The sequence below is a fragment of the Anoplopoma fimbria genome, chromosome 2 (assembly GCF_027596085.1).
Source record: "Anoplopoma fimbria isolate UVic2021 breed Golden Eagle Sablefish chromosome 2, Afim_UVic_2022, whole genome shotgun sequence".
Lineage (NCBI taxonomy): Eukaryota > Metazoa > Chordata > Actinopteri > Perciformes > Anoplopomatidae > Anoplopoma > Anoplopoma fimbria.
In genome coordinates, this window is record NC_072450.1 from 10,564,000 (window position 1) to 10,591,522 (window position 27,523).

At 42.7% G+C, this 27,523-nt stretch overlaps 1 protein-coding gene across 1 annotated transcript; it reads left to right on the top strand.

Moving 5' to 3' along the window:
* Positions 1-13,795: 13,795 nt before the first annotated feature.
* On the top strand, positions 13,796-17,080 carry irx5a (iroquois homeobox 5a). Its single transcript, XM_054618047.1, is given in 4 exon segments — positions 13,796-14,172; positions 15,144-15,549; positions 16,364-16,444; positions 16,447-17,080. Coding segments are annotated over 4 exon segments (1,344 nt in total). The 5' UTR covers positions 13,796-13,929; the 3' UTR covers positions 17,061-17,080.
* The last annotated feature ends 10,443 nt before the right edge of the window (positions 17,081-27,523 follow it).

Genomic DNA, 27,523 nt, shown 5'->3' on the forward strand with positions numbered 1-27,523 from the left:
CACACACACACACACACACACACACACACACACACACACATAGATACACTCCTCCCCCAGCGATACCAAAGGAGACCTGGTGCTGGGGTGTGCCCTTGCCAAAAAGTGACAGGTGTTCCAATAGGAAATCCAAAAATCAAAGGGCCATTATTCCTATTATACGTTATGATACCCTGCTTATGTCTGGCTTTGTATAAGTTACTGACATCTGGATTTGACTGAGAATGCAGCAACAAACATAATGTAGAGTGTGAAATAAAATGTGGCCATGACACGAACATTTAAACACTTTTCTTTTTTTCATATATATATATATATATATATATAAATATATGTATACATAGCTTCGAAAAGTATGTTTTATTTGCCATACTTAGATTTTTGTTCTTGTTCTCACAATGGGGAGAAATAGTTTGCCAGTTGTGTGTCTGCATAGCCTGGAGCCCTTTAACACACACTGTGAATCATGCCTGCAGTGAACATAAACACAGATTTTACAGCAAAACACAGTGTTGTATATACACACACCGACTTGAATCACTAGCTCCGTCTCTCATTTAACAGCATCACTGCTGAGCCCAACCGTGCTCCGAACTCAGCAGCACCCCATGCACTGTCTCCGTGAAAGAGAAAATGTGGATAAGATGGCCGATCGACATTAAAAAATGAAACGATGAACAAAGGGGGTTGGACTCCTCGCACGCAGTCCCAACACAGTCAATCTCCCCGAGCAAGTGTTTGCTTTTGCATGGGAGTGTCAGTGTTGATTTCTAGCGTCGGGAGAGCAAGACGCACATAAAGCTGCCCCAACTGCTCAATCACGGTGCTCTGCAAATGCGAGCAGAGCTGCAGTCTCAATCAGCTAAGTGTAGCAGGCAGCTGTTGTGTGGCGGATGGAGTGTGTCGTTAATTCTGTAAATATAGCTTCCCTCATGTGTCTGAGAATCACCCACTCAGGCCACATTTAGGCCAGATGAGCAACAGCTTTCGCCCGGCGTCTGGTAAACTGGGCGAAACTGTGACTGACTCAACGGAGCAGGGAGGAAATTTAAATGTTCCTTTTGAGAAAATCTAATTTCTCCTTTTGAAAAGACCCAGTACAAGGTTGCCAACCTCCTCACAACAAGGTTTTCAAATGTAAGGGGAAAACGAAGCAGCATTTTAAACAAATAGAGGCCGTTGTTGTCTGTTTATGTTGCAGTTGTAACTCATTTTATCCCGAACAGAACAACAATGAGAATAAATAAATGCTGTGCTCTTTCAGGGGCAGCACTGCATTTCAAAGTGATGGTTTAGCACTTGTATTGTTCTTTTAGGTGGAGGCAGAGAGGCAACAACATTCTGGCTCTTCTTTTATGGGCTATCAATAATCTTTTTTTCTGACACATTATTTGCTGGGAAGGAGGAAAATAGGGAGTAGCACGGTCAGTGGTTCACCACAAAGACTTCTGGGAGCTGGCGAGGGCAGTGTGCGTGGGCGATGCATCCACCCTGGGACCCTGCCAGGATGTCTTTTTTGACCAGGCTGCTGGAGTGCTAAGGGCCAGCGACCGAGCTGCACAGAGTCTCTGGGAAAAACACACAGAAGCAATTAGATGACATGACAGTCATGAAGATGAGGGTTTTTTGGCAGATCAAGCGCAGTTCAGTTTTATTCACAACTGAGTTAAGTACTATTTTGTGTGATTTAGCGGCTTGCTGCTACATTTTTGGGAAATAATTGTACCACACCATGAAAGACCAAAGAAAAATGCTTTTTTTTTTGTAAATATAATTCCCCATGTCCTACATACAAGCTTTAAAATCTTAGAAATATATACATTTCTTCTTCATAACCTTCGCTATAATTTTTTTACCCATTTCTCCCCGTTGTTGCTATGTCTCCCTAAATGGCCATCATGCTGGTGTGAAGAGTTTAACACCCATATTCCCTCTGAATTCAGCACAGCTAAGGCATTTGGGGAAATTAAATAACCTGAGGATTGAGCTACTTTAGGAAGCCCAATTAACACATTTGCCTCTAGAGGAAAATATTGCCTGAAATTGAATGGACGGTAATTTTACGCATGGATTTTTCCATTCTAATTCTCAGAGCCTTCAATAATCCGGAGAATTTGTTTGACAGAACAAGGGGGTTTTAACGTTCCGCGCCAAAGCTGAGGTGGTTGAATTTTAAGAGAACTGTGTGTCAAAACAAATAACGCAGCTGTTCAAAGGGGTACGAGTTCCATTGTGTTAATTGAACATAATTCAGTGATTCAATCCAGTACAGTCATCGGTTTTGAGGTTAATGTAATACTTTCCCAGACAAAGATCCGAGTTTGGTAAGATAAATTGTGTTTATGGTGGCCCTTTCATGGTATATTGCATTTTGACAGCAACTGTGTGTGACTACTGTGATTTTGGACAACTTTCCAGTCCGGTTGTTATTTCTCACGGGCGGCTAATCCAAGATATCTATTTCGGTTGAGCCTACAATATGTAACACTCCCAAAATGTTCATCCAAACTCCAAAGTTAGAGCTTTTAATTACCTCCGTGTTGTCTTCTTTCTCTCCACCCTCCCCTACGCACACATAAAATTGGGGTTCAGATTCCAGTTCCAATCTTAGCGTACCTTCTCCGACTCCTCCATGCACGAAGATCAAAGTCTTATAAAAGTTGGGATAACCCTTATTACTTCTCATTAGTGGGTAACCTGATGCACACTGACAAGTCCAACAGTTGCTGCGGTCAGCTGCTGATGCCTCCAAATGGCCCGGCCCCTCTTGCGAAAGAGGCTGACCAGACGCTCAAGTGGTCCCTGAGTCTAGTCTAGTGTGGCTTAGCATGAACCCCATTTGCGCTGTCGCCTCTAGGCCCAAACCAAAAGGGACTGTTAAAAATGGGCTTTAAGTCTCCAACGGCTGGGCTGACATCCACTACTACAGATCATTAAGGCTCCACAGCCTCTCTCTCTCCCTCTCTCTCTTTCTCCAGCCTCAAACACACCAGTGGAGTCATTAAAGGCAACGTGTAATTAAAGTTGGAATAAACAAAGGCTTTTCCCGAGGTCTTTTATTTCTCCCTCAACCATGTGTGTATCTCTCTCTCATTTCACGCACGCGTTCTCTTTCTCTCCCTCCGTTTCTCTCTGTGTCTCAGAGAGAGAGAGAGAGAGAGAGAGAGAGAGAGAGAGAGAGAGAGAGAGAGAGAGAGAGAGAGTTGACACATAAGAGAGGAAATTCTCATTGGCTCCCATGGTGGTGGCAGGCATGGACGAAAGGCCCTCAGCCTAATTAGAAAACTAAATACTCTGAGTAATGCCTAACCCTTGGGAATACAACTGCCATATCTCTTACACATGTGATGTGGAAGGACCCGGAATGCCACTGGGGTGTCTCGCTGAAATATCCTGTGCTGTTCCCCTTTGCACAGCTGTCCACACAGACTCATGCACTTAAGACAGGCTCGCTTTCATAGTTAAAATAGAAATTTGTGTCCTAAGTGCTGCAACACAGCTAATGCTAAATATTTAATTCCCGTGGGTGCTAATTATGGTTGAGTACTGGCAACACGGATTCCCTTTTTTCACTCCGCATAACAACTGTAAAAGCAATTTAAGCATTTTTCAATTAATTAAACACACAGTCTTCCAGTAACCTCTTGTCATTTTGCCCTCCAGGACCATAGCTAATTTGTGTAGAATAGAAAAGGGAAAGGGGAAGGAGTGGGGGTGGGCGCTGTTTTCATCTTCGCAAAATGCTCCTACAAAGGAATTAAAAGGGAAGACACATCATTTTTCAAGAGAGTTTAAAAAGATCACACTCTATCATCCCTTTTTTTTCGAACACCCTGTAGTATTGTAAGTGTAGTTTTGAATGTTATGAACCTACATATCAGATGACTGTAACCACGAGCAACCAGCCCCCATTATGTTATCAAAGCCGTGCGAGATAGTCTGGCCAGGAAGCTAATCCCTGATGTATTTTTAGTCACAACTGACTGATGAAGTGAAATTACTACATCAGTGATAAAAACGGGGCTCTCTGAAAAGCCTTTACAAGATCATGCGGCAACCAAGAGTAGCTCTTTAAGCTACTGCGAGTCTAAATGAACTTGTAGAGCGGCGCTGAACTGCACGACAATATGGTGAAGATGACTAGAAGAGACATTAAGATAAGGATACATTATGCGTCTATAATATGCTGAAATGATCATTTTCTGCTTCAAAGTTCTGTGTTCCCATTGTGCCAGCTAAAAGTATGAAAACACCCCTTCTTTCATTTATTCATAACTTCATCAGTGGAAAAAAAAAAGGAATAAAGGAAGACTATCTAATCACATTTTGTGATAAAAAAATATAGGCAATTTTTGAAGGACAAAATGAATTCAAGTGGCATATAGTATTAAACTTTATATGGCATTACACAGTCTCATATATGTATATATATTATCTTCTATTGTGTGTGCATGCACATGTGTGTGAGCCATTAGGAGGGGTAGTGGCACACCCATCCTCTTATAAAAGGCCCGTCATTGCGAGAGATCAGAAGCAGGCTGTGAAATCCAGCTAATAGTCATTATGGGATCCCGGTCGCTGCACACGCCGTACCTGCTTGCCAAGGCGGCCCCCCCTCACACTTCATATTTGCATTGTGTCATCTTATCAGCATTCACCCAGACAGAGGACAGATCACACCGCAGACTGACAGCCGCATCACTAATAGGAGTAAATAAGACTCAGGGTGAGGAGAGTGAGGAGCATTAGACGGCCTGCACTTTAAAGAAAAGAAAAATACAACAAAATCACAAAGAAATCATACAACAGCACAACCTTGTGACACTTAGAAAATAGCCGGACCAATATTGGTTTTTTTTTCTTCTGATGCAAAATTAATGTCCATAGTCTTTTGTAGATGGCCCCTTAGCATGCGATGGCCCCCCTCCTGTTCTGAGTGGCAAGGAAGGGTGAACTCTAAGAACCCTGTGTGCTCAGTCACTTCTGGGCCCATGCAGTCAATAAGGCTATTTCTGATCTCCGGATGGCTAGGGTTTCAAAGCCTGTTTAAATGGGCTCCCACAAAGCCGGAAGCACCAACCTCAGTCCTCTCCCCTCCCTGTCTTTCTCCCTCTCTCTTTCCTCCTCCACTCTTTCTCTAAATATTGAGAGGGAGCTCAGCTTGCCTACCCCCTCGATGGAGAGAAGGGGTGGGTGGGGGGGGGGGGGGGTCCTCCCCTTCCACATGCGGCGGGGTGGTGAGGAAAGACAGGGAAGCGCAGGGTCAGGGCTCCCGGTGCTAAGCTGTGAAAGGCAAACGTTTGGCAGAGTAATTACACGCCGCACTGCTCTGGGAGTGATTAGTGATAGTTGTCTGTTCAAAGTGTTTGGAGCTCACAGCCTTTATGGGCTACGCTTGCCTTCCCTTCGCCTAATGTTTAGATTGCATTTGCATCGGGGAAAGAGAGTTGCATGTGTCAACACAAACAGTGTGCCTGTGAAGCTCTGCAAGTGTGCACTGGCTTGTGTTTCTCTGATGCGCAAAAAAATACACTGTACTTCAGTATCCCGGGAAGATTATTACATTATAATGGAGTATTTTTTTTATTTTTTTTTCTTATTTATTATGATTTTGTCAACCCGCTGCTTCAAAATAGCCAGTATCTTATTATAATTTTTGCTATAAAGGGTGCAAACGCTTGAATTTATACAACCTCAAAAACGTTGGCTCTGAAACAACCCAAAAAAAAAAACAATTCAATGGTCTGTGATCTTTAAATACTGCTGTGAGGCAGTATTGCTTACACTGTGTACTCTGGTAGCAGGCCTATTTAGCACTTCCTGGATATAATGCCTCCACTTGGCACAACAAAACCCTCCCCATTCCCAGGTCAGGTGACACTGAGGTGCATTGCAATCAACATGCTCAGGTGAGGCGGCCCGGGCTGCCAGCCTTTGATGTCCTTGCCGTGTTAATGTTGGCTAGCGCTGCTGTCCCAGCGCAGCCTGCAGATGTGCCTGCAAGCTGTAAGGTGAGCAGCAGCACTCCCGAGTAACGTGTCCAGTTGTAAAGCACACCCTGACAGAGGGTGTGGGGGGCGGGGGGGGTGTAAACAGCAGGAACAGACGGATACAAGGCAGAGCACATGTGGGATTAGAAAGTTAATGATGTTGGCGTTGGAAATGCTCTGATATCACCCGTCATTTCTGGGAAATTCATTCATTCCTTTCTTTGTTGAATGAGAACACATCTTATCACGATACTCAGGTATTTGTTTTATTCTGCTCTTCTAAATGGACATTGAGTGTTAACTGATTTTTTATTTTTGTTTGGTTTTCAAAAGAAGTTCTGGCCTGCTGACAGGTATCCTTTCATGAGTTCTTGCTTGTTGAAAACTTGAGATCAGTTTGAATAGATTTTAATCCTATTGATATCTTTTGGGGCCTAAAAACATACCTAAACAAATCAGAGAAGTGTGTATCAAAGGGATGTTAAGTTTCATATTTCAACCCCCTTATCACCTTAATCCCTACACAGGGGTTAACTCTGATGCAGGCTGTGAAGTTGGGTGGCAAAGCGGAGCAGAGACAAACACAGCCGCTGACAGAAGAGGAAATACCTCAGGGACTTTCTGGGATTGGAGAAGAGGTAAGACAGTACCTGTAGTGCAATCCCTTCCAAATCTGCACCAGGTGTCAGGCATTAAGGAGAGCATCTCCGCTTTGGCTTTCCACGTCTGGCTCAATAACCCAGGGCAGTGTGTCAGATGTTGGACAAAACTGATACTCTCTGGAAGAAGAGGAGGAGGAGGAGGAAGACCTGGGGCTGAGCACAGTACAGAGAAGAAACATGGCAGAAGTAGAAGCTATACCATGTCTCATAAAAATTGCCTTTTTGAAAGAGGTAATTTCATTATTTTGCCATGATTCTCATCAATGTTTGACATTTCAATATTCAATTACATGTGAAATTAGTCTGCTGAGAATACAGCACATTGTCGAGACTACAGTAAGACCATAAAAAAAATGGGAAGCAGAGCTGAACACTTTGGGTTTTAATGAGTTAAGATAGATTTAGAATAACATTACATTGTATCCCGTTGAGAGTTTGAGTTAACTACAAAGAGAAGAGAGCGCTGCCTTTTTCCCTGTGTGATATCACAAAGCAGGGTGTATGCTATAGGATGCTTAGCTTGATATTAACATTACACTCTCATTCATAAAGGCAAGGTCTACACTGAACACCTGGCACTTCCTCAATTTCAAGCAAGTACGCTTTTTTTTTAATTTTTTTTTTTAGCGAGTGCAATTGTCCTGAAACAAAACAGAGACAGCGGAATACTTCAGTAGCAAGAGAGGGGAAAATAACATAGAAACATGTTGGCATTGTTGTTGCCGCAGATTATACATGACACACCAAATAAAAGGGGGCTGATTGTAAGACGTTTAAATGTATCAGAGGCATGGGAGAGGAAACTTAATGCCTCAGCGGTGGGAGAAGGAGAATGCGACTGGGCACGTGCGGAATGCAGAGTGGCAGGAGGGAAGCTGCAATCTAAATTTCTAATGCTGAGGATGTTTCCCGTTCTGTGTTTATGAAACATGGCTGCCTGGACTACAAAGGTAAGGGGATACAGCATCAAAGTCCGCCCCTGACGAAAACAAAAAAAAAAAAGAAGCAACAATGCTGCAGTGGAATGCGCGGCAGAACATAATACTCCACCTCCTCCTTCTCCTCTCCCCTAAGCAGTCTCATTTGATTACAGTGTAGCAGGCCCCCAAATCAACCCCTTAGTCCCATTTTCTCGCTCCCCGCTGGTGCCGCGAGTAGGAGGTGGAACACAACTTGCCAAAGTGGCCTGGGTGGAGAGGTGTTGTTGTGGAGGAGAATCCTGCATTTGGGGAACAAAAGAAACATGGGAACGGGTGAGCGGAGGTGTCCGCGGCAGGGGTGGAAAGTGGTTGTTGTCCTCCAGCGTGGTGACTGAGGCAGAGACTGCATGTCTGATGATGACGGCCGGGCGGCGTATCGTTTACAGGCCCCCTCAGCAGAAGCCCCCCGCATGTCCGTCTCCAGCCACAGAGTTTGCCCTCTACTTAAGGCAACAAGAGTCAGGCTCAGCATTACAAGCCTATTAAAAGATACTTTTAATTATGCCCTGCTCTCCCGGGATCACTTCTTCTGTGAACTCTTGTGTTTCTTTGGCATGTGCACTTAGGAATGGCACAACCAGAAAGCACGTGTTGTTTTCTCCCTCCAATTAAAGGGCATGTTGACAGATTAGGGCTGCTTCTGGTTTGTGCTCCACTAACGCATTTAGGGAAGATGATGAACATGGAGGGGGGGTGGGGACAGAAAGAGAGGCTGATGGAAAGAGAAAGAAGAAAAAGGAGAGAAAGAACATGCACATGAACCCTGAGGGATTAATGTGTTTACATTACCTGGGCTGTGATCTATCACCAACCTCGTCAACTTCCATTATGCATCACATACATAAGCAAGCAACAGACCTGGGAGCCCCCTGCAACTCACTCATACTATTTCAATTGGATTAAGTCAGAGCAAATATCTAGGCCAGAGCTCCCACACTGTGGTTTTAGCATTCTGGTAGTCATTTGATTTGTACGTTGTATCACTTTACCGTCATGAAGGCATCGCAGGAAGGAGTACATCCTACGTGCCTCGAGAGCTTTAAGTAGTATGGGATTTAGATGATTAACATATGGCACCTATAGCATCTTCAAAAACAAACCTGCAAATTTAGCCGTGGGTCTGGTTAGACAACAGTCAGGCACGGAGGAGCTCGGATCATGAATCAAAATGTACAGGTAGACACCGGTGAGAGGAACAGGGGGATGTTGAGTCTGTGGATTCACCATCTGTGATATTCACAAGCATGGGGTTTATTTTGTCCCGGCTGTAGCAGCAGGCCTGTATTGTGTGTTAAACACTCAGAGGTCTGGCGACCCTGTATAGATGCTGACAGTGGAGTCTGCAGCAGGGCCTCTAGAAGAGCCCATAGTCACACTCAGGCTTCATTATATACAATCAATATTAGTTTAGTCACTGAGCCTATTGACTCGTTTCTGAAATAATATTACGGGTCATTTGTCTTGTCATGGAGGAGGGAGAATTACCCTTTTTATAACATCCCCCCCCGTTTGGAATAGCAGGTAACGGGTGAACCTGGATACGCCCTATGGATACAACTGTAAATAAATATGTTTGATAAAACACTGAAAAATCAATGGGTGCTTCCTGTGATCCATCTCGAGCGAATCAATCTTCATCTGAGCAGCTGGCAGTGCGGTGCGGGAGGACGGCGTGGCAGTGAGAGAAGGGTGCAATCTTTGTCTGATACCTCTCATTTTGGAATCGCTTCTCATAATAGGGTCATCATTTCATCACTTAGCCAATCCAGAGCCCTGCCACTCAGCCTTGCGGGGATCATGGGGAGCAGGGAGAGGGGGGGGGGGGGGCAGACAGGCCCCATCAGGAGTAAACCGAACACGCACTCTCGCTCCATACGTCTTCATTCGGGTCAATAAGAGAAGAAGAGATCGCAAGAAGAGAAAAGCGATCGGAAAATAGTTTCTTTCTCTCCTGAAAGCCTTATTGGCTCATTGTGCTCCGTGTAAATTGTGTAATTTTTCAAAGCCAAATGAAAGCATCAAATCTGATTTGTGCATCAGTGAATTTGGTAAAATGAGATATTTATCAGGTGAAACATTAAACCTTTCAGTACAAACAATCAGAGCAACTACAGCATCCCTAAATAGCAGGAGAGAGCTAATTAAATTTGAAACAGACAACATGTGATAGTTATAAAGCAGAACTGAGTGTAAAATATGCCTGTGTGTCCACTGTTCAATAATTATCACTTCAAAAAGTAAATAAAGTGAATTTAATTGGTGCCAGAGTAAGGTGTGTGTGTGTGTGTGTGTGTGTGTGTGTGTGTGTGTGTGTGTGTGTGTGTGTGTGTGTGTGTTGGGGGGTTTGGAGGGGTGCATTTCACTGACTGCTTGGTGACATGAGAAGACTTCCTCAACATGGATCTGAACAAATTAAAAAACAAAGACAAACAGTCATTTTTTTAATACATCTTTTTTTTTAAAACTCTGTAACAATCATTAGTACTATAAAAAAAAAAAAACTAAAACTATAAACACAAAAGAGGCCATTCACATTTTTAAATGCATAAATAAAAGGAGTAATTACTGCTGTGCTTTAATAAAAAATAATAGCTAATCATAGCCGGATGCCAATTGTTTAGTCAAATAGCATAGTGCACATATGTTTAATCATTTAATAACTCCCTCTTCAAAAAAAAAAAAAAAAAAAAAAAAAAAAAAAAAAAAAAAAAAAAAAGAATGCAAGGTCAAAAATAAATTACATCCATTATTTGCAGCAGATCTCCCCAAAGCATTTGGAGAGAAAACTGTTTTGAATTTCAATTGGCTTCCAAGTGGCAAAAGCCCTCAGCTAATACATCAAAGAAAAATTGGTGTCAACTAATCGGTTTAGGACACAGATTTAGAATGGTTAAAAAAAAAATCCCATGAATACTTCAAGCATTTTTTCCCCCCCCCCTCTATACCACCAAGAGGCTTGGGAGCAGTGGAGCTGACCTTGTGCGCTCCAGAAACCTGTCCGCCACTCGACATTAACTGACTGTTTAACTCACCCAGCCGCGCAATTAGTCCGCCACAACGCATAATGTTGTGTAATAATACCCTCTATATCCAATTTAGATTACACTTGCTCCCTCAGGCATTTTAAGTGGCATGCATCATCTTTCATTCGCCTCTTCTTTGCCACGTAAAGCCGTTTTCATGCGTCAAACCCGGGGTCGCTTTCTCAGGGAAATGAAAGAAGAAGAAGAAGAAGAAGAAGAAGAAGAAGAGGTGACGAAGAGGGAAGCGATAAAAGTTAGACGTCTTCAAAACAACATTAATAAAGATTCAGAATCGGATCAAGTTATTTAAGTGTGAACGTCCCATTTTTTTTTTTTACGCATCTAAAATGCATATGCACTTTTCCCCCACATAAAGAAAAACAGAGCGCAAATGAGCAAGACTATACTCACCGACACCTCCTCTTTATCAGTGCAGCGCTGAGGATTGGGAGCAGTTGCCATAACCTACTCCTATTATAGGCTCCGTGATCTCAAATTATAGGTCCTCCTCCTCCTCCAGAGCCGGAACCAAAGCGCATTACGCAGGAGACAGACGCTGCTTTTGTGAAATAAATAATAATAATAATAAAATAATAATAATAATAATAATAATAATAATAAAGATAATAATAATAAAGATAATAATAGATAATAATAATAATAATAAAGATAATAATAATAATAATAATAATAATAATAAAGATAATAATAATAATAATAATAATAATAATAATAATAATAATAATGTCACCAGTTCAGCAGGTATTTTTGTAGCAGCCCATGTGGCACAAATTATTTCAAAATGTGGATTTATTTTATTTTTTTATATATATATATAAAATATATGCATGAGGGGCAATAATGTAACTATAAGGGAAATATAAACGTGGCTAATAACTATGCTCGTCCCCCCATATCTGACATAAGCAAAGATAACTGTCAGCACCAGCGGATTCAGCTGGTTCTCCCTGTATATACTGTTATTATGAGGAGAGGTCCAGTAATTAGCTGATTGTCTAAACACTGCAGGAGGCTGTGACACCACTGTAGGTCTCATCATATCACTGTCATCTGATTAAGGTAGGGTCGCCATCCTTCTTTCTATATTCCTCCCTTCCTCCCTCCCTCCCTCTCTCTCTCTTTAAAGTGTGCGTCGGCTCCCACTGTACCAGCGTCATCGTTCTTTGCTCTCGAGAGGTTTTCAGAGCGTAAAAAAAAAAAATGAAAAAAAATGAAAAAAAGAAAAAGAAACACGTGACAGCGTGTGCACACACTCTTTAGCAGCGCCTACAGCGATCCCTTTCGGCTTATCTGAGACTTCAACTGGAAAGTCAATCACCAGAATGAAAATGGCTTGTAGATGGCTGATACAAAGTGAATAATATTTATAATAGCATATTAATATATATATATTTTTTAAAAGCAATTTTAGTCATGCAAACCAGGTTCAATTAATTTCTAAATTAGTATTTGACTTTTTAAATCAGGAAAAAATACAATAATAATATTTATAATAAAAATAACATGCATAACAGGCGTCTAATATTTATTATATAGGCCTTAACAATGTAATTGCCGCTAACAGTGGCATATTAAGTACATCTAGGCTATCCAGTATTTCACCACTGAAACGTATCTGCAGTGATCAAATGAGATTACATCCACTGGTCCAGGCGGATTTGGTGTAGTTGGCACTAATCTGCCCTGGCTTGAGGGTTTATGACTTTCTGGGAGTGTGTATCTGACTGGTTTATTCCAGGATCTATTGTAAAAACTATTTAGCCGTCGCCACAGTAAATCGTTCAAACACGGCGCAGACAGCACATTCTCCAGCAATCACATAAATGTCGACAAGGCAAAGTTAGTTTTAACACAGCGACTATTATACTATATATATATATATATATATATATATATATATATATATATATATAGGATATATGTTCGGCCAGCTGCTGTTTTTTTTGCGCCATCTTACTTTTTACTTTTCAGTTGTCACATTTCTTACCAAAGAAATATTCGTCTGGCGTTAGAAAGTCGACGTGCACAAAAAAAAAAAGTCGTAATCCATTTGAAAACTTCCATTGCGGATTTTAAACACAAGGCGCACGAGATCACGGAGCATCAAGTCTGTTGATTTAACGCACAAACTTGAAATCACGACTTTTTTTTTTTTTTTTTTTTTTTTTTTTTTTTTTTTTTTTTTTACGCACAAAGAAAGAGAGCACAGCAGTGGAGCGCATTTCTTTTTTTTTTTTTTTTTTTTTTTTTTTTTTTGTTGTGAAATCCCTGCCGGTATCTTGCAAGCCCCATATCCCCACATCCTGGCATACAACGGCCGATTTGTTATTGATCAAGTGTGAAAGTGACGGCTTCCTATACGGGGAACAAAAACAAAACCCAAAAAAAAAAAAAAAAAAAAAAAAAAAAAAAAAAAAAAAAAAAAAAAAAAAAAAGAAGAAAGTTGGGAGTTGACAGACTCGCATGATGTCGCCATCCAGACAGGAGAGGGGGCTGCCAGGCGCACTTGAGACTTACTGCAACGAGCCTTGTTAAAGGGAGAAAAAAAGAGAGAAAAAGAGAATGAGACGGATTGTTAGTTAATGCGAGAGCGAGGGAGGGGGTGAGGAGAGAGAGAGAGAGAGAGAGAGAGAGAGAGAGAGAGAGAGAGAGAGAGAGAGAGAGAGCATGGATTTGGGCAGGGCTGTGGTTACCCAGCATAAGCTCTCGCCTTTTTCCTTCGGTGACTACACCCCGAGAGGAGGAGCGTAGTAAGCGTCAGGATCCTCAATTTTTCAACTTAGCATCTTGGCAGGACATTTTCCCCAAGCAAAGCCCCCCGTCCGACGGGTAACAAAAAAAAAAAAAAAAAAACTTCTGCGCGGGCATGAGAGCGAGGGTGCAACTCAGATAAGGACAGCAGGAGAAAAAACACACACAAACGAGACAAAACATCCGACGGACAGTGGCTGAGTGGCTGGCTGGCTGGCTGGCAGCGACCACAAATAATCCACCCCAACACCTAAGCCTTCTCTTTATTCAATCACTTTTACTTTTCTTTTTTTTTTTCTTGTGATTTTTTTGTTTTTTTTTTGTTTTTGTTGTTGACTTCGACATTGTCATTTAGAAGGAAAGGAGGGACAGACAGACAAGCTGGTCTGCAGACGCACACGGCTCTATGCGCTCCGACAGCAGCAGCAGCAGCAGCGCATGAGAAACAGAAAGGGAGGAAAGTGCGCAAGTTAAGTGGCTTTCAGACTCTCCGGGCTCCAGCATGGCGTATCCTCAGGGCTACCTGTACCAGCCGTCCGCGTCTCTAGCCCTGTACTCGTGCCCTGCGTACAGCACCAGCGTGCTATCGGGACCCAGGACCGAGGAACTTGGGAGATCCTCCTCGGGATCTGCTTTTGCGCCCTATGCCGGATCTACCGCCTTCACCAGCGCCTCTCCGGGCTACAGCTCCCACTTGCCATACAGCGCGGACGCGGCGGCAGCTGCCACATTCACCTCGTACGTGGTGAGTAAACTAAAGGTGATTATTCAACCTAATGGGAAGTCAAAGCGAGGAGGTTATTAACTCGTTATAGAAGTCCAAAATACCCCCGAGCTGTGCATGCGATTGAGAAAAGGGGGAAATGTGCGTCACGAGGAGTGCGTGGATATAATGTTACTGAATGTCAGGTCCCCAAAACATGTCGTTGAGTAAACAGGAGTCATTGTGTCTGTGCTGCGTGCTGCTGCGTGCTGCTTAAGGACATTGTAGGTTGTTTTTTTTGTGTTTTTTTTAAGCGAAAGGGTGGACGGTGCTTAGCCGAAGCTGACGCCGTGTGATGGCAATTTAGGTCACTGCATGTTTCCCATCATCATATATAAAATGAAAAAAGAAATGGGAAAAAAAAAATGAAATATTGCAACTTTTGACAAAAAATCTGAAGACAATATTGTGTTTCACTTTGTTTCTCCTGGGTGAATAATCTCATGGCAGCGTAACTCATCCAGACGTGGCTTTACTACAAAGGGCTGGTCGGTAGAAAGGGCAAATAAGCAGACGTGTAAGGCCCCTGGTGCATGATGTAAATACCTTAATCATAATTGCAAATTGTAGGATTTTAATGGCGAGAATAAAAAAAAACCCGCTGCGTAATGTCATTCATGTGATTGATCATTTAAATGCAAAGCAACGGTCATTTCAAATACATTGTCATGTTCCAACAAACTCCACACACATTCACTTCAAACTTGAACTACTGGATTAAAGCCAGTGTGTACGTGTGTGTGTGTGTGTGTGTGTGTGTGTGTGTGTGTGTGTGTGTGTGTACTTGTGTGGGTGTGCGTGCGTGCACATGCCCATGCGTGCGTGTGTGTGTGTGTGTGTGTGTTCATGTTTGTGTGTCATTTTAACTATTTTTTGAAGCAGTCCAGAAAATGAATGGGAGCAAACTTTTACACACTTTTCCATATTTTTCTCTCTCTCTCTCCATACACCAGGGTTCTCCCTACGACCACGCTTCGGGCATGGCCGGCTCGATAGGATACCACCCTTACGCATCACCCTTGGGTAGCTACCCTTATGGTGACCCAGCGTATCGTAAAAACGCAACCCGGGACGCCACCGCCACCCTGAAGGCCTGGCTCGGCGAGCACCGCAAGAACCCCTACCCGACCAAGGGGGAGAAGATCATGCTGGCCATCATCACCAAGATGACCCTCACCCAGGTGTCCACCTGGTTCGCCAACGCCAGGAGGAGGCTAAAGAAGGAGAACAAGATGACCTGGACCCCTCGGAACCGGAGCGAGGACGAGGAGGAAGACGAGAATATAGATTTGGAGAAAAACGACGACGACGAGCCAAACAAGCCCACAGACAAGGGAGACTCCACAGACACAGAAGCAGGTCGGTGGTGCAGAGAATTTAAAAAAAAAAAAAAAAAAAAAAAAAAAAAAAAAAAAAAAGGCTAAAAAAAAAAAAAAAAAAAAAATTCATCAATTTTTCATCGCAGTCGTTTCCACTCAGGGTGCAAAATTGATTGCTGGTTAATGGTGGTATATTATTTATAATGGGACAATTGCTTTAAATAATAATCACCTTGAACTCCCCTCGTTTGACTTCTCGGGGGCTGAAATTGCTGGTGACGCAAAGTGTTTAGCAGTCAATTTATCTTTAACTGCATAATAAGGATACAGCTGGTGGACTGCGCTGGGTATCCGGCTTAAAATATATATATCGCCTTTGTTTGCTCATTATATTCCAGCTTTGAACGGTTGTTGAATGCTTATTACCATAATGACCGATGCGATAATATTTAATACTGAACATATATATTTAAAATAAAATATAGTGAACTGACTGAGTATGCTCAGACTTTAATACCCATCAAATTGTTCATGTTTGTGCAACCCCTGTTATAGTCTTTCATAATTATGGGGAGCAATTCATTCACCTCTCTTACATCACACATCTTTATGAGGATGAGTTATAGCCTGTGCTCCAAATGATTTTAAAGGGAAACGTGCATAAATAGCCTAATTATCTTTATACATCCGATTTCACTTTGCCTTGCGATTAACCAAAATATATGTTACAGTTTTTTTTGTTGTTGTTTTTTTTTTTTTTTTTTTTTTTTTAAATCAACGTTTTAATGTCCACGCTTATTTGTCAATAACTCTATTCTCTATTTGTGCTTTAGATCATAAACTGCTGAACCCAGGGGACATGGGCTGTGACAGGTTTAAAGAGGAGAGCCATGGCAAAGACTCGGATCCCCTTCTGAGCGACTCGGAGTTAAAAGAGCAGCAGGAGCAGGAGGAGCAGCAGGAGGAGGAGCAGCGGACTACGGGGCTGCTGCTGCCGGATTCCGCCAAACCCACCACCTCGTCTCCCTCGTCGGTGCCCCGGGGGAACCAGGGAACCAGGACAAGCCGTCAGATCTGAGCCACGCGTCCGGCACGGTGACCAGCAACGTGACCTCTGTTATCCACTCGCCCCCTTCGGCCCCGAAACCCAAACTCTGGTCCCTGGCGGAGATCGCCACGTCCTCAGACAGGTGTAAGGGCAGCAGCGGTGAGGCTCCGGTTTGTCCCGGTTTGGGTCACAGCAGCGCGTCCCCGTCGCGGTCCTCCCCGCAGTGCGCGCTCCCCAGCAGCACGGTGCTCTCCAGGCCTCTGTACTACACCTCCCCCTTCTACCCCGGCTACACGAACTATGGGGGCAGCTTTGGACATCTTCACAGTACCCACGGCCCGGTGACCACGGGCTCCACGGCACATTTCAATGGATTAAACCAGACTGTGTTAAATAGAGCAGAGGCTTTGGTAAGGGAGAGCCAGAAAGTCAGAAGCCAAACGCAGATAGATCTTTGTAAAGACTCCCCTTATGAACTAAAGAAAGGTATGTCAAACATTTAATACCTGAATATTTTCCCACTCACCGCGGACTTTTTTTTTTTTTTTTTTTTTTTTTTTTTTTTTTGTGGTTGCATTGAAAACAAAAAAAAAAAAAAAAAAAAAGAAAAGAAAAAAAAGAACAATGATGAAGCAAAATTCTGAGAACAGTTATTTTCTGAGTAAAATGCTTATCTTCAAATTTTTAGTTTCTGAATGGTTAAATCCTAAAAGTGTAACAAGAATGGTCTTAATCGCTGCAGCCGCCTGAGTCTATTTGTATTAAAGACTAACATGTATATTTAATGTAGCATTTTTGTATTTAAAATGGACAACACACTATCTTTGAAGTAAATTATGGAGAAAAAAATATATATTTGTTTGTGCAGCGATTATTTTTGCTGAGCCTAGGCTTTGCCTGATATGTGTCAAAAGTGCTTCAAGGCCAATTTATCTACACGAAATATGAAATCAATTTTTTGCACAGGGACAGATGTTTCTATGGAAGTTATTTAAAAAAAAAAACATTTTGGTAGTGAGAGCTCTGACAAACTTGAATGAAAAGGCCTACATGAAGAGATGTTGGAATATCTAAACAATAAAAGGGTTCAGTTTCGTTTTGGGTCGTGCAAATATTCATAGTTTTATTTTTGTGAATGAACAATGTTGGAAACAACACGTTAGTCAATTTTGGTCAATGGCTTATCGTCATTTTATTTTTTTTCTTTGAACACAACGAGGGCCTCTTTTTTTTTTTTTTTTTTTTTTTACTTGAGCCTGCTTCTAAAAGTGGATATTGATATAATAACAACACCGAGGCGCAGTCATTTAACCCAATTACCTACCGTGTTTTATGCAGAGCAATCAGGTGGTGAACTCCGGTAATGAGCTCGATTTTATGCCAAATTTAGAGCTCATTACTATTTTCCAAGGCGTGGCAAAGCTGTTAAAAGGGACGCGGCCATGCATTTAGAACATACTGGCCTATTATATATCATTAATGGGAGAGTCTCTTTAATGGCGCGTTGGATGTGAAACACTGGTGTTTGGAGGAAAAGGGAGAATGCTGTCATGCACACAGCAGAGAGACAGACAGGCAGAGTCTATTAGTGAGCAGCCGGCAGCCAGGCCAGGCTGTCCTCTAAACTCTTCCGACTTCTGCAGGTAGGTGTCACACTTGCTCCTAATTTCAGGGGGACTTTTTTTTTTGGTTAATCCGTCACGGAAACCCATCCCTGATCAAATGGCCTGGTTAAAAGGAAGTGGAGCCATTGGGGCACACACTATGATCACAGTTATTATGAGGATTATAGCAACTTTGACAAGTGGATAAAAAAAAAAAAAAAGAAAAGAAGCACAAATTACATACTTGACCGACATGGAGAACAAAAAAGAACTCAGGATATTTCCTAGGCACACTGAAGAAAGATAGGTGTTGTTTTTTTTGGCTGATGATTTATTAATGCTGGATTTATACATGTAACGAAAGAAAAATATTATAAAACAAAAAAAATGTACTATCAATATTATGATGATCACTATTGCTATTATCAAATATAATGTTCAGGCATCCTCAGAATAGGAAGAGTTTTAGGCCACTAACATTTATAGGCCTATTTTTAAAAAACATTATTTAAATTGCTGTTTTTGTGTAACATTCGCTTATTCAGTGGTTATTGCAGTTCACTTTAAAGGGCACATTATTATTATTATTATGATTATTATTATTAATGTTGTTATTGTTGACCTCCACTGAAGTGGGACAGCATGCTCTTGTTTATGGCTGCCATTAATCTCTATAGTTTACTTTCCCCTTCTCCAATTTGAAGTCTCCCCTGAGGTTTATATAATTCCCTTAGCCTTAATGTCCTCTACTCGGGCCCTCTGTTTTAATCTGACAGAGTGTGCTGGAGCAGTGATTGCGACACATCAGCCGGCTAAATAGCATAATTATGTGTTTTTTTCCTTTGCTGATCCCGGGGGATTGAACTGTTCGATGCAATGTCCCCTCAGAGAGCATTAAGACTTTTATTAGATATCGCCTCGTTTTCTCAGAATTGATTGAGGAAGTATTGTTTCACAGGGACAATGTAAACACTATTTCTGCGGTGTAAATCATCTGTGTGGGAATAGGTAAACACTGTCACGTAAAATATATGTTTTTTTTTTCCATGTGTGTGTGTGTGTGTGTGTGTGTGTGTGTGTGTGTGTGTGTGTGTGTGTGTGTGTGTGTGTGTGTGTGTGTGTGTGTGGCAGAGTGAGGTGTGAGGTTACAACGGTTCAAATGAAACGCAGAGCCGGGTGATCATGTCATTCCGATTCATTTCTTAATTTATAAACACACGGGCAATGTTGGGAAGATGATCTGACAAACTATCCACACAAGGAACAGGCATGAGAAGACAAGTCTTGACTTTCCTCTCACTGTTGAAACAGCCTAAAAAAAAAAAAAATTTTTTTTTACTATTTTTTTTTTAAATACAATGCTGTTTTGCGGAAGATTTCTTTTTTTTTTCTTTACATATTATAGGTTATCATTTTTTTTCCTCCCAAGGATGTCCCAATTTATACAGTCAGCTCTCCTCCAACTGTTGTTTATCAAATCACCAAATGGGAGAAATGGCTCTTGCAGAGTCTGCATTAAGCATATGCACTATTTAATTTATTATTATTATTATTATTATTATTATTATTATCATTGTTATAATAATAATTATTCATAATATTATGTTTAAAGTCAGTATTTAAAGCATATATTGTATTTTCATAGCATATATCGACAGCTTATCTGATGTCACTGTATATCTCAGCTCAACATGGTCGCTTCGTATCGTGTGAAAAAAAAAAAAAAAAAAAAAAAAAAACACCCTCTCACTAATTAAAATATAGGATATATATATATATATATTTAATCGTTGATTATAATTATTCTATTTCTGGGCGTGATGAAAGCCAGTCAATTAACCCCATGATTACTTGGAGGAGCGGAGCTGGATGTGCAGCCTTCATCAGAGGCTTGGTGTGGAGCCTGCAGGGGAGGAGATGCTCTCTGCAACTTAATACAACTCGGTCCCCGGCTTCCCCTCCGCTTGAATGGCGTGTCGGTTCATTGTTGGGATTGCTACAATGTGAGAATACTAAGTAGGGGTGAAACCGTTCCCACGTGTGGAAAATGGGGGGGGAAATAATCCGACAGGAGAAGAAGCAGAGGAGAAAAGAGGAGGATAAGGTCTGTACCCTTCACTCCGACTTTGTTACTGTTCAGCGTTCAGAAGCACAATCCGGGATGTTTGGGGGGGGGAGAAAAAAAATGCTTCTTATTACTGTCGTCATATCAATTAAACAGTTTGTTTTTTTTTTTCTTTCAAAATTGGAAATAAAAGCCAAAAGATAGGCTCCATGAATTCTAAAGGCCGCGGCTCACGGTTTATTTAAATGCACAGAATTAACTATTAGGCTAATTACTCCTGTTTAGACCTGAAAAAATAAAGTGTACCTTTTTTTACCAATCGAAAAAAAAATGCATAATTAGTATTTGCGTGTTGCTCTTCCAATGGACAGCGACAGTAAAACTATCATATTCTGTATCAGAACACCAGCCTCTCTGCCGGTTCATGCATGTTGACTCTAAAAGCAGACACCACAGTGCTGGTGTCATGAGGGAGACTTTCAGTGGCGACTGGAAATAGTGCTAATATAAGACTAATGAATAACAAGAGTAAACCGTGGTTTCGTGTTTGTTTTCGACACTTTTGGGAACGGTAGGATCTAATGAAGTGGAAGTTAAAAGTCTGGCATCCGTGGCTTCGTTAAATCCCTTTGTTATTGTCATTATATTTACATCCTGGTGCACACTGCATCGCAGGTATTAATGGCGTTGGATCGACCACAAAAATAGAAGTTTACGCACACAAGTCATCAGGCTAAAAAAAAAACACATAGCACAGGCCGAACTAAAAACATGTATTTTAGAGGAGAGCACGTGTAATTTAATTGTTTATATTAATGCAATGTGCCTGGTGATCTGGTGGGTATAGGTTCACCCACAGAGCCTCACATGTCGGTAGTTTGGCAAAGAGATTTGCTGCCGGGGGCAAACTTGTGAAGAAACTTGGGAGTGGTTGTGGACCAAACAGATTAGACACCTGCCACCGGACAGCTCCTTGAACGCCTCTCAAATGCTACTGTACTATGTCGGATTCCCGAGGTGAAACCCAAAACCTGCTGATAAACGCAACACCCCCCCCCCCTCCCAATATCACCAATGGGATTACGCGGCGGACCGAATGGTGCTGATGAAGTGGAGTCCGTCCACACGGTGCGACTCATACGAGTTGGGGCTCGAATTTAGCTCAAATGTGTAAAAAGACACCCGCTGTACTTGACCCTCACAGATTATTCACGGTGTGTGTGTGTGTGTGTGTGTGTGTGTGTGTGTGTGTGTGTGTGTGTGTGTGTGTGTGTGTGTGTGTGTGTGTGTGTGTGTGATCAGCAACACGGTTGTTGCCAAATGCGGGTATAAAAATGTGTTGAAATAAAAGGAGGGTGTCTCTTTCAGAAAGGGGGGGGGGTCGTTTATATCTTGGTCTCGCATGCAATCTGCTGTTGAGATATCCGTTTCCTCTGGATTTTCACTTTTCCTCTTCAAAAATAGCCCCTCAACTTCAAAAGCAAACAAAATATCAACTGTGATGTTTTTTTACGGGGACCAGCTGTGCGCCTGATGCAGACTTGCATTTCTAAAGCATATGCAGAATACTCTATGGGGCCGCTACAATACCATTAAAACAAATTGTTTATTTGGCTCTGAGTTTTGTGGCCCCTGCATGATGTGCCACTAGAATATGGGCAGTCAGTTCTTTTTCATTAAGTTCTAAATGTAAAGAGGTGAGCGACTCTTCCTCAGCGAGGAGTTCAGTGACCGCTCATGGCTATTTAATCATCATAATTTCCTAAATGAGAAGGCTAATTGAGGACACAATATTTCAGCTTTAGTCTGGCGAGACTGCACCCGAGACTTGAGTTGACAGGAATTGAGTCGTGTTTCGGGCCTAACAACTTGTAAAACCGATTCAGTTTTACTTTGAATCACACAATTGACGACTGAAACGTGTGTGTGTTCACTTTTTTGGAATCCTAAAAGAAGTATAAATCACGTCAAGGTAACTTGAGTCTCAAGCCTTTGGCACCACCAGCGTTCATGTTAAGTGGAGTTATAAAACGGTCTTGCACACACTGTAAAGCGACCCAGATAAGGTGGCAGAGAGTGATTTAACACTGTTTTTTTGCACTTCATGGACTGTTTTTCTATTTCTCCGTGGAGTTCCTCTGGGAGAGATTACACGTGTAATTTTCGGCTGTGAGATGGTTTAAGTGTCCTCCCCCCAACATAAATAAAACATTTCTATGAAAAAGGGGGGGGAAGGAGGGGGGAAAAAAAACACTAACGAAGAGTGATGAACTATGAAGTCCTAGGAGGCCACGGGGGTTGAGGTTGGGAGAATTGAGGCATTCAGTTCCAGTGGCAAATATAGATCTATTTAGGTATGCTTGGATTACATAGTTGTTAATGCAAAACCCAAAATAAATAAATTCAAGGATGGGTAATGATATAATAACCCAAAACATGTTTCAGCGACGCAGACCGGTTGTCAAACTCTGATATAGAAATGACATAACACACACACACAAATACCCACAGAGCCGTACTCTGCAAGCACCTTGACTCCTGGAGAGGGGCGGCTCATTGACCAATCTGCTCTGACAGCAGTGTGGCGTGAGCCTCTGACCCTGTGACTGCAAAGGGCCTGTGTTCAGTGGCCATGTAAGGGCTCCCCGGCGCTCACACTAAGCCGGGGGGTGTGGGGGGTTCTGCCCTGCTCTTGAGGAGGCAAAGTGTGCACACACGGACACACACACACACACACACACACACACACATACATGCCCAGGAGGGGACTCAAACTCCAACGTCAAAGAACCCCCCACCCCCCCACCCCCGCCCAGGTATGCACAGCCACAGAGAGGTAAGTGTGTGCATCCAGTGAGGAGGAGGAGGAGTGAGGAGGAGGAGGAGACAGCGGCAGGTTCTTCCTCCCGTGACTCTGCACAGGTCCCGTCTGTCTCCTCGCCTGGCTCCTCCCTCGCAAGGTGAGCAAGTTCAGCGCCACTCCCGAATCACTGACTAATGCCTGCGTTTTGTGACACCGCCCTGTTACTTTGCATCATCCTCAGCCGTTTTTAAATCACACATGCGTATTCAAGGTAGTCCGGATCTTTTTTTTTTTTTTATATGTAACTTGTATATTTGTTAAATGTTGATGATATAGTAGATGTGGTTTGCAAGGTAAAAACATTAAAGAAGGCATCAACATACGTGTTGTAATGCCCTCTGATATTACAAAATGAAGTGTTGTGATGAAGATTGATGAACTGTTTTCTTTCAGCGACTTCAGAGGGTCCAGGAGGGAGGAGGGGTACCAAGCCGCCTGACTGTTTATTTACATTTGCCCTTTTTAAATGATCCCTTTCTTCTCAACATCTGCTCCACATTACCACACAGATATCTGTCCTAATGACCGCTATAATGTCGCGCTCACACACACACACACACTCACACACACACTTGCTCCAACGCGAGCGCTCACACATACCAGCACTGCCCGTAACATTACCATTATCCACCGTTCATGTGGGACACTTTACCCTCTCCAAACCACCTTGCACAACAAATGGACCTTTTTTCTCTCCACTGCTGGCCCTTTTGTTTGCTCTGAGCTTTCCACTTTTCTTCCCAGTTTGGTGTAGTCTGATGGATGCAAATGGGCACTTACTTAATTGGATCAGTTCCCAAGATGGATTTAAACGGGGCACTGCCTTTTTTTTTTTTCTTCCCTCCTCCCAAAGTTATTTTAAGCGGCGCTCGGTTCATTGGTGTGTGGAGGGAGCGTTAATGAGGAGGGGCGAGGAGACGCCACCGCTGCTGGACTCGTTCAAAACTCTCCGCTCCAGACCGGCCCTCGACTCCCACACAATGAGGGAAGGATGAGGACATGGGCCCCGTGTGCCACGGTGTCTCAATGCCAATTTAGTTAAGTGCCCGCTAGTGATGCAACTCGCAAACCGTCCAATCAAGACGCACCACACTGGCTGCTCTGGTTTTGGTGTGTGCAGGTAGCTGTTGGGTTTTGTCATTCGACGGACAAATTAGATTGGTAGTCAAAGCTAAACATAAACATGGAGAGAGAAAAAAAAAACCCATCGGCTTATGAACTATAGTTCACGCCCATGCTTGCTAGTGATACACTTGACACCTGAATATTACAGACACAAATGAAAAATATGTGGTGGTTTATTTTTCCTGACTGAATGCCAACATGACCAATCCACCCCCCCAAAAAATAATTCAAGCAGTGGCTGCATGCCAGTGGGAGTGTGTTGGCTGCTGCACCCTGATTAACAGAGTGGTTTACAGCCAGCTCCAATAGGTAATCTCATCAGAGAGGGGCTTTAAACAGATAAAGACCACCCCTAACTACCACCACCACCACCACCACCACCCCCATCGCTAACCCCTCCAACTGCATCCCCTTCCCACATGAGACCTCCCATCTAACACACTGACTGAGAGCTGCTAATACCTGGAGGAGGCCAACACGGCCAGCCACAAACCAGGGCTCAAATCTTCTATTGACCTCATTTTCAATAAAGAAGCCGTTTCCAGTCTGATGGATGATCTGTTGGTCTTGCATGGAATGGCCATCTGGAAGGAAGGATATGATCGCTGTAGTAGGTATGCATCACCTGCCAGCTAAGATTTCTCTCTATAGGGCAAAGCTTCCAAGCTGCAGCTATGCGTCGTGCTAGTGCTAATATGTTTAAATCCAGACTAGCTTAAAAAAAAGAAAGAAAGAGAGAAAGAAAGAAAGAAAGAAAGAAAGAAAGAAAGAAAGAAAGAAAGAAAGAAAGAAAGAAAGACAGAAAGGAAAAAAGGAGCTAATTGAATTTCGCACCATATGGTCACTATTGGCTCAGTTTTTTTGTTTTTTTTCATCTCAAGTCAAACATGAGGTTATTTTGATCCAATATGAGAAAATCCCCGGTTGCATCTGGAGACATAACAGCAGTTCATTCAGTTATCAAAAGCTTTGTACCCGGGCCTCTTTGTTGCAGAATAAAGAGCAGGAATCCAAAACAAATCTGTGAAAGAGCTCCGGCTGTAGTAAAACCCCTTGTCCCGCACAGGCTCCCTTTTTTTTTGTTTGGGGAGCTCAGATTGGGTTCACATTAGCTGCACTTTAAGTATAGAACGATCTGATTTATTAGCTTGTCAGGGGAAGCATTGTTCAAGAAAGCAATCAAAAAGCACTTACCTAGCTCCTCTAAAATTACTGCTTTTTTCACTGGCTAATTTGTGTAACTCCCATGGAGAGGCTGGCAAAGAGTTTGATGAGGCATATAATGATGATTAATGAATTTATTGCCCTGCTGCTCATCAAACGGTTGTAGTATATACTTCTCTCCCTTTCTTCCGATGTGTTGCGCAGGCTCCAGAGCGACAGAGGGGCAGAGATGAGATAGTGTTGCCCTCCTCCCTGCTACCTCCCTTTTGGCAGTTAACCTGACTGACCTGATGGGCCTGAGAACGTAGAGGAGGGTCTGCGGGGCAGACTGGGAGCACAATGGACAGTTTAATAAAAGGTTAAACTGGAAACGCGAGTAAAAACCTGCTGCAAGGTACGAATGCTCTCAACTTTCAGTCTCTGATCACTTTTGTGGGAAACGCCGGGTGGTAACCAGATCCACATGGCTTCTTCTGCCCTCCACAACAACCTCTCACAGCCCCCCGGTGCACCAGCCTCAGAGAGAGCAAGAGAGGAGAAATAAAAAAAAAAAAAAGCTGCCACAAAGTCTTAATAATGAGTCAACAAAAAAAAAAATCAGCAAGTACACAATCTATGCGAGAGGCGCCCGTGTTCGTGTGGAGCGTTATTCAACTCAAACAAGGCCCGCTCTCAACACAAATGATGATTAACGACTGGCTGGTTTGTGTGTCGGCGGTAGTGTGCTTGTAACGCGGTCACTATGGGGTCAAAAGCACCTCTACATATTTGCTAAATAAGCCCGACCCCCCTCCCAACGGCCCGCTCCCATAACTCTGAAGGGTCACGCATCTCTCCGTTCAACATTGTAAAGGATGTTTACACTTGATTACACCCCATGCCTTCCTATCCGCCGCTCTTTGGCCAACTGTGCTTGATTGAGTCCCCGCTTGTTCACCAACGCAGGCAACTAAAGAACGCATTGTTGCAGCCCCCCCCCCCACACACACACACACACACACACATCCCCACCACCCCCACCCCCACACTCTTTGAGATCAGCTCCCAGGATGGGCTGTTTCTGCATTCACTGATTCATTAGGGTTGGTCCCTTAAATACATCAAAGAGCTCGTTCTCTCACACAATAAACCAATAAAAGCAATTATAACCCCATATCTTCCAGGCAATGTTGATCTCTCGGGGCGTTAGCGTTAGATAATGAAAGAGCTTGATGACATAAGTTTTCAGAGAAAGGCTCACTTTCTGTCTCTTTCTAGTGTGCATACGCTTCCGACTGATGGCGGTTCTTTTCTACGCACGCAGTGCAAAATAGCACATGCCACAGTTTTACCCTATAATAACATGCATGTAATCTGCCCATATATCATAACCGCAGAATTTGAGGTTAAAATTAGAAGCCATATAAAGTCTTTTGAGGAGCTCAAGGAAATATATTGGTGCTTTGGCTCTCATGCATTTAACATTAAATGTAACCAGTTAAAGTTCTTTAAATATTCATCGCCCTCCCTTGCTCTCTCCCCTCCTTCTGTTTGATGGAGTGGATGGAGAGGTTTAGGTAGAGGCCGTTCTGGCTCTGATAACCTCTGCCGCTGGCATGGCGGAGATGAAATGCATTTGTCAGGAAGGAGAAATTGAGATTCACTCAGTGCTGCCTGATGCTGCTTTCATTCCCCGTTTCTCAAAACAAGAGACGGCAACCCAATCAGGGGAATCGGCATATGCAGATCGCAGCGATAAATTTTTCATGAGCGTGTTTCGTCGTAAAGAGGATAAAAAGGGAGAAGGGGAAAGTGGTTATTAAACAAAAGATGGAATCAACAGAGTGAAAAATGGCGTAGAAAATGAAGTTTCTAAATGGGTGTTTTGCTTCACAAGTCGTTTCAGTTCTCTGACAAGTGTGCATAAAATACAACTTATTGTACTGCATACAGTACGCTAAATGGGAACAGTTAAAACCTCCTATTATGCAGTTTGGCAGTATTTCTAGAATGCACCCATTGGAGCCACAACTATAAAGAAAGACATTTTTGTCTGTCTTATTGGAAACACATTGAACCAACGGTCAGCAGGTTCACTTGAATATATCACCGGTTATAATCACACTGTCTGTCGCCTGTGGGAATCCTGGAATTTTAATGAATGAT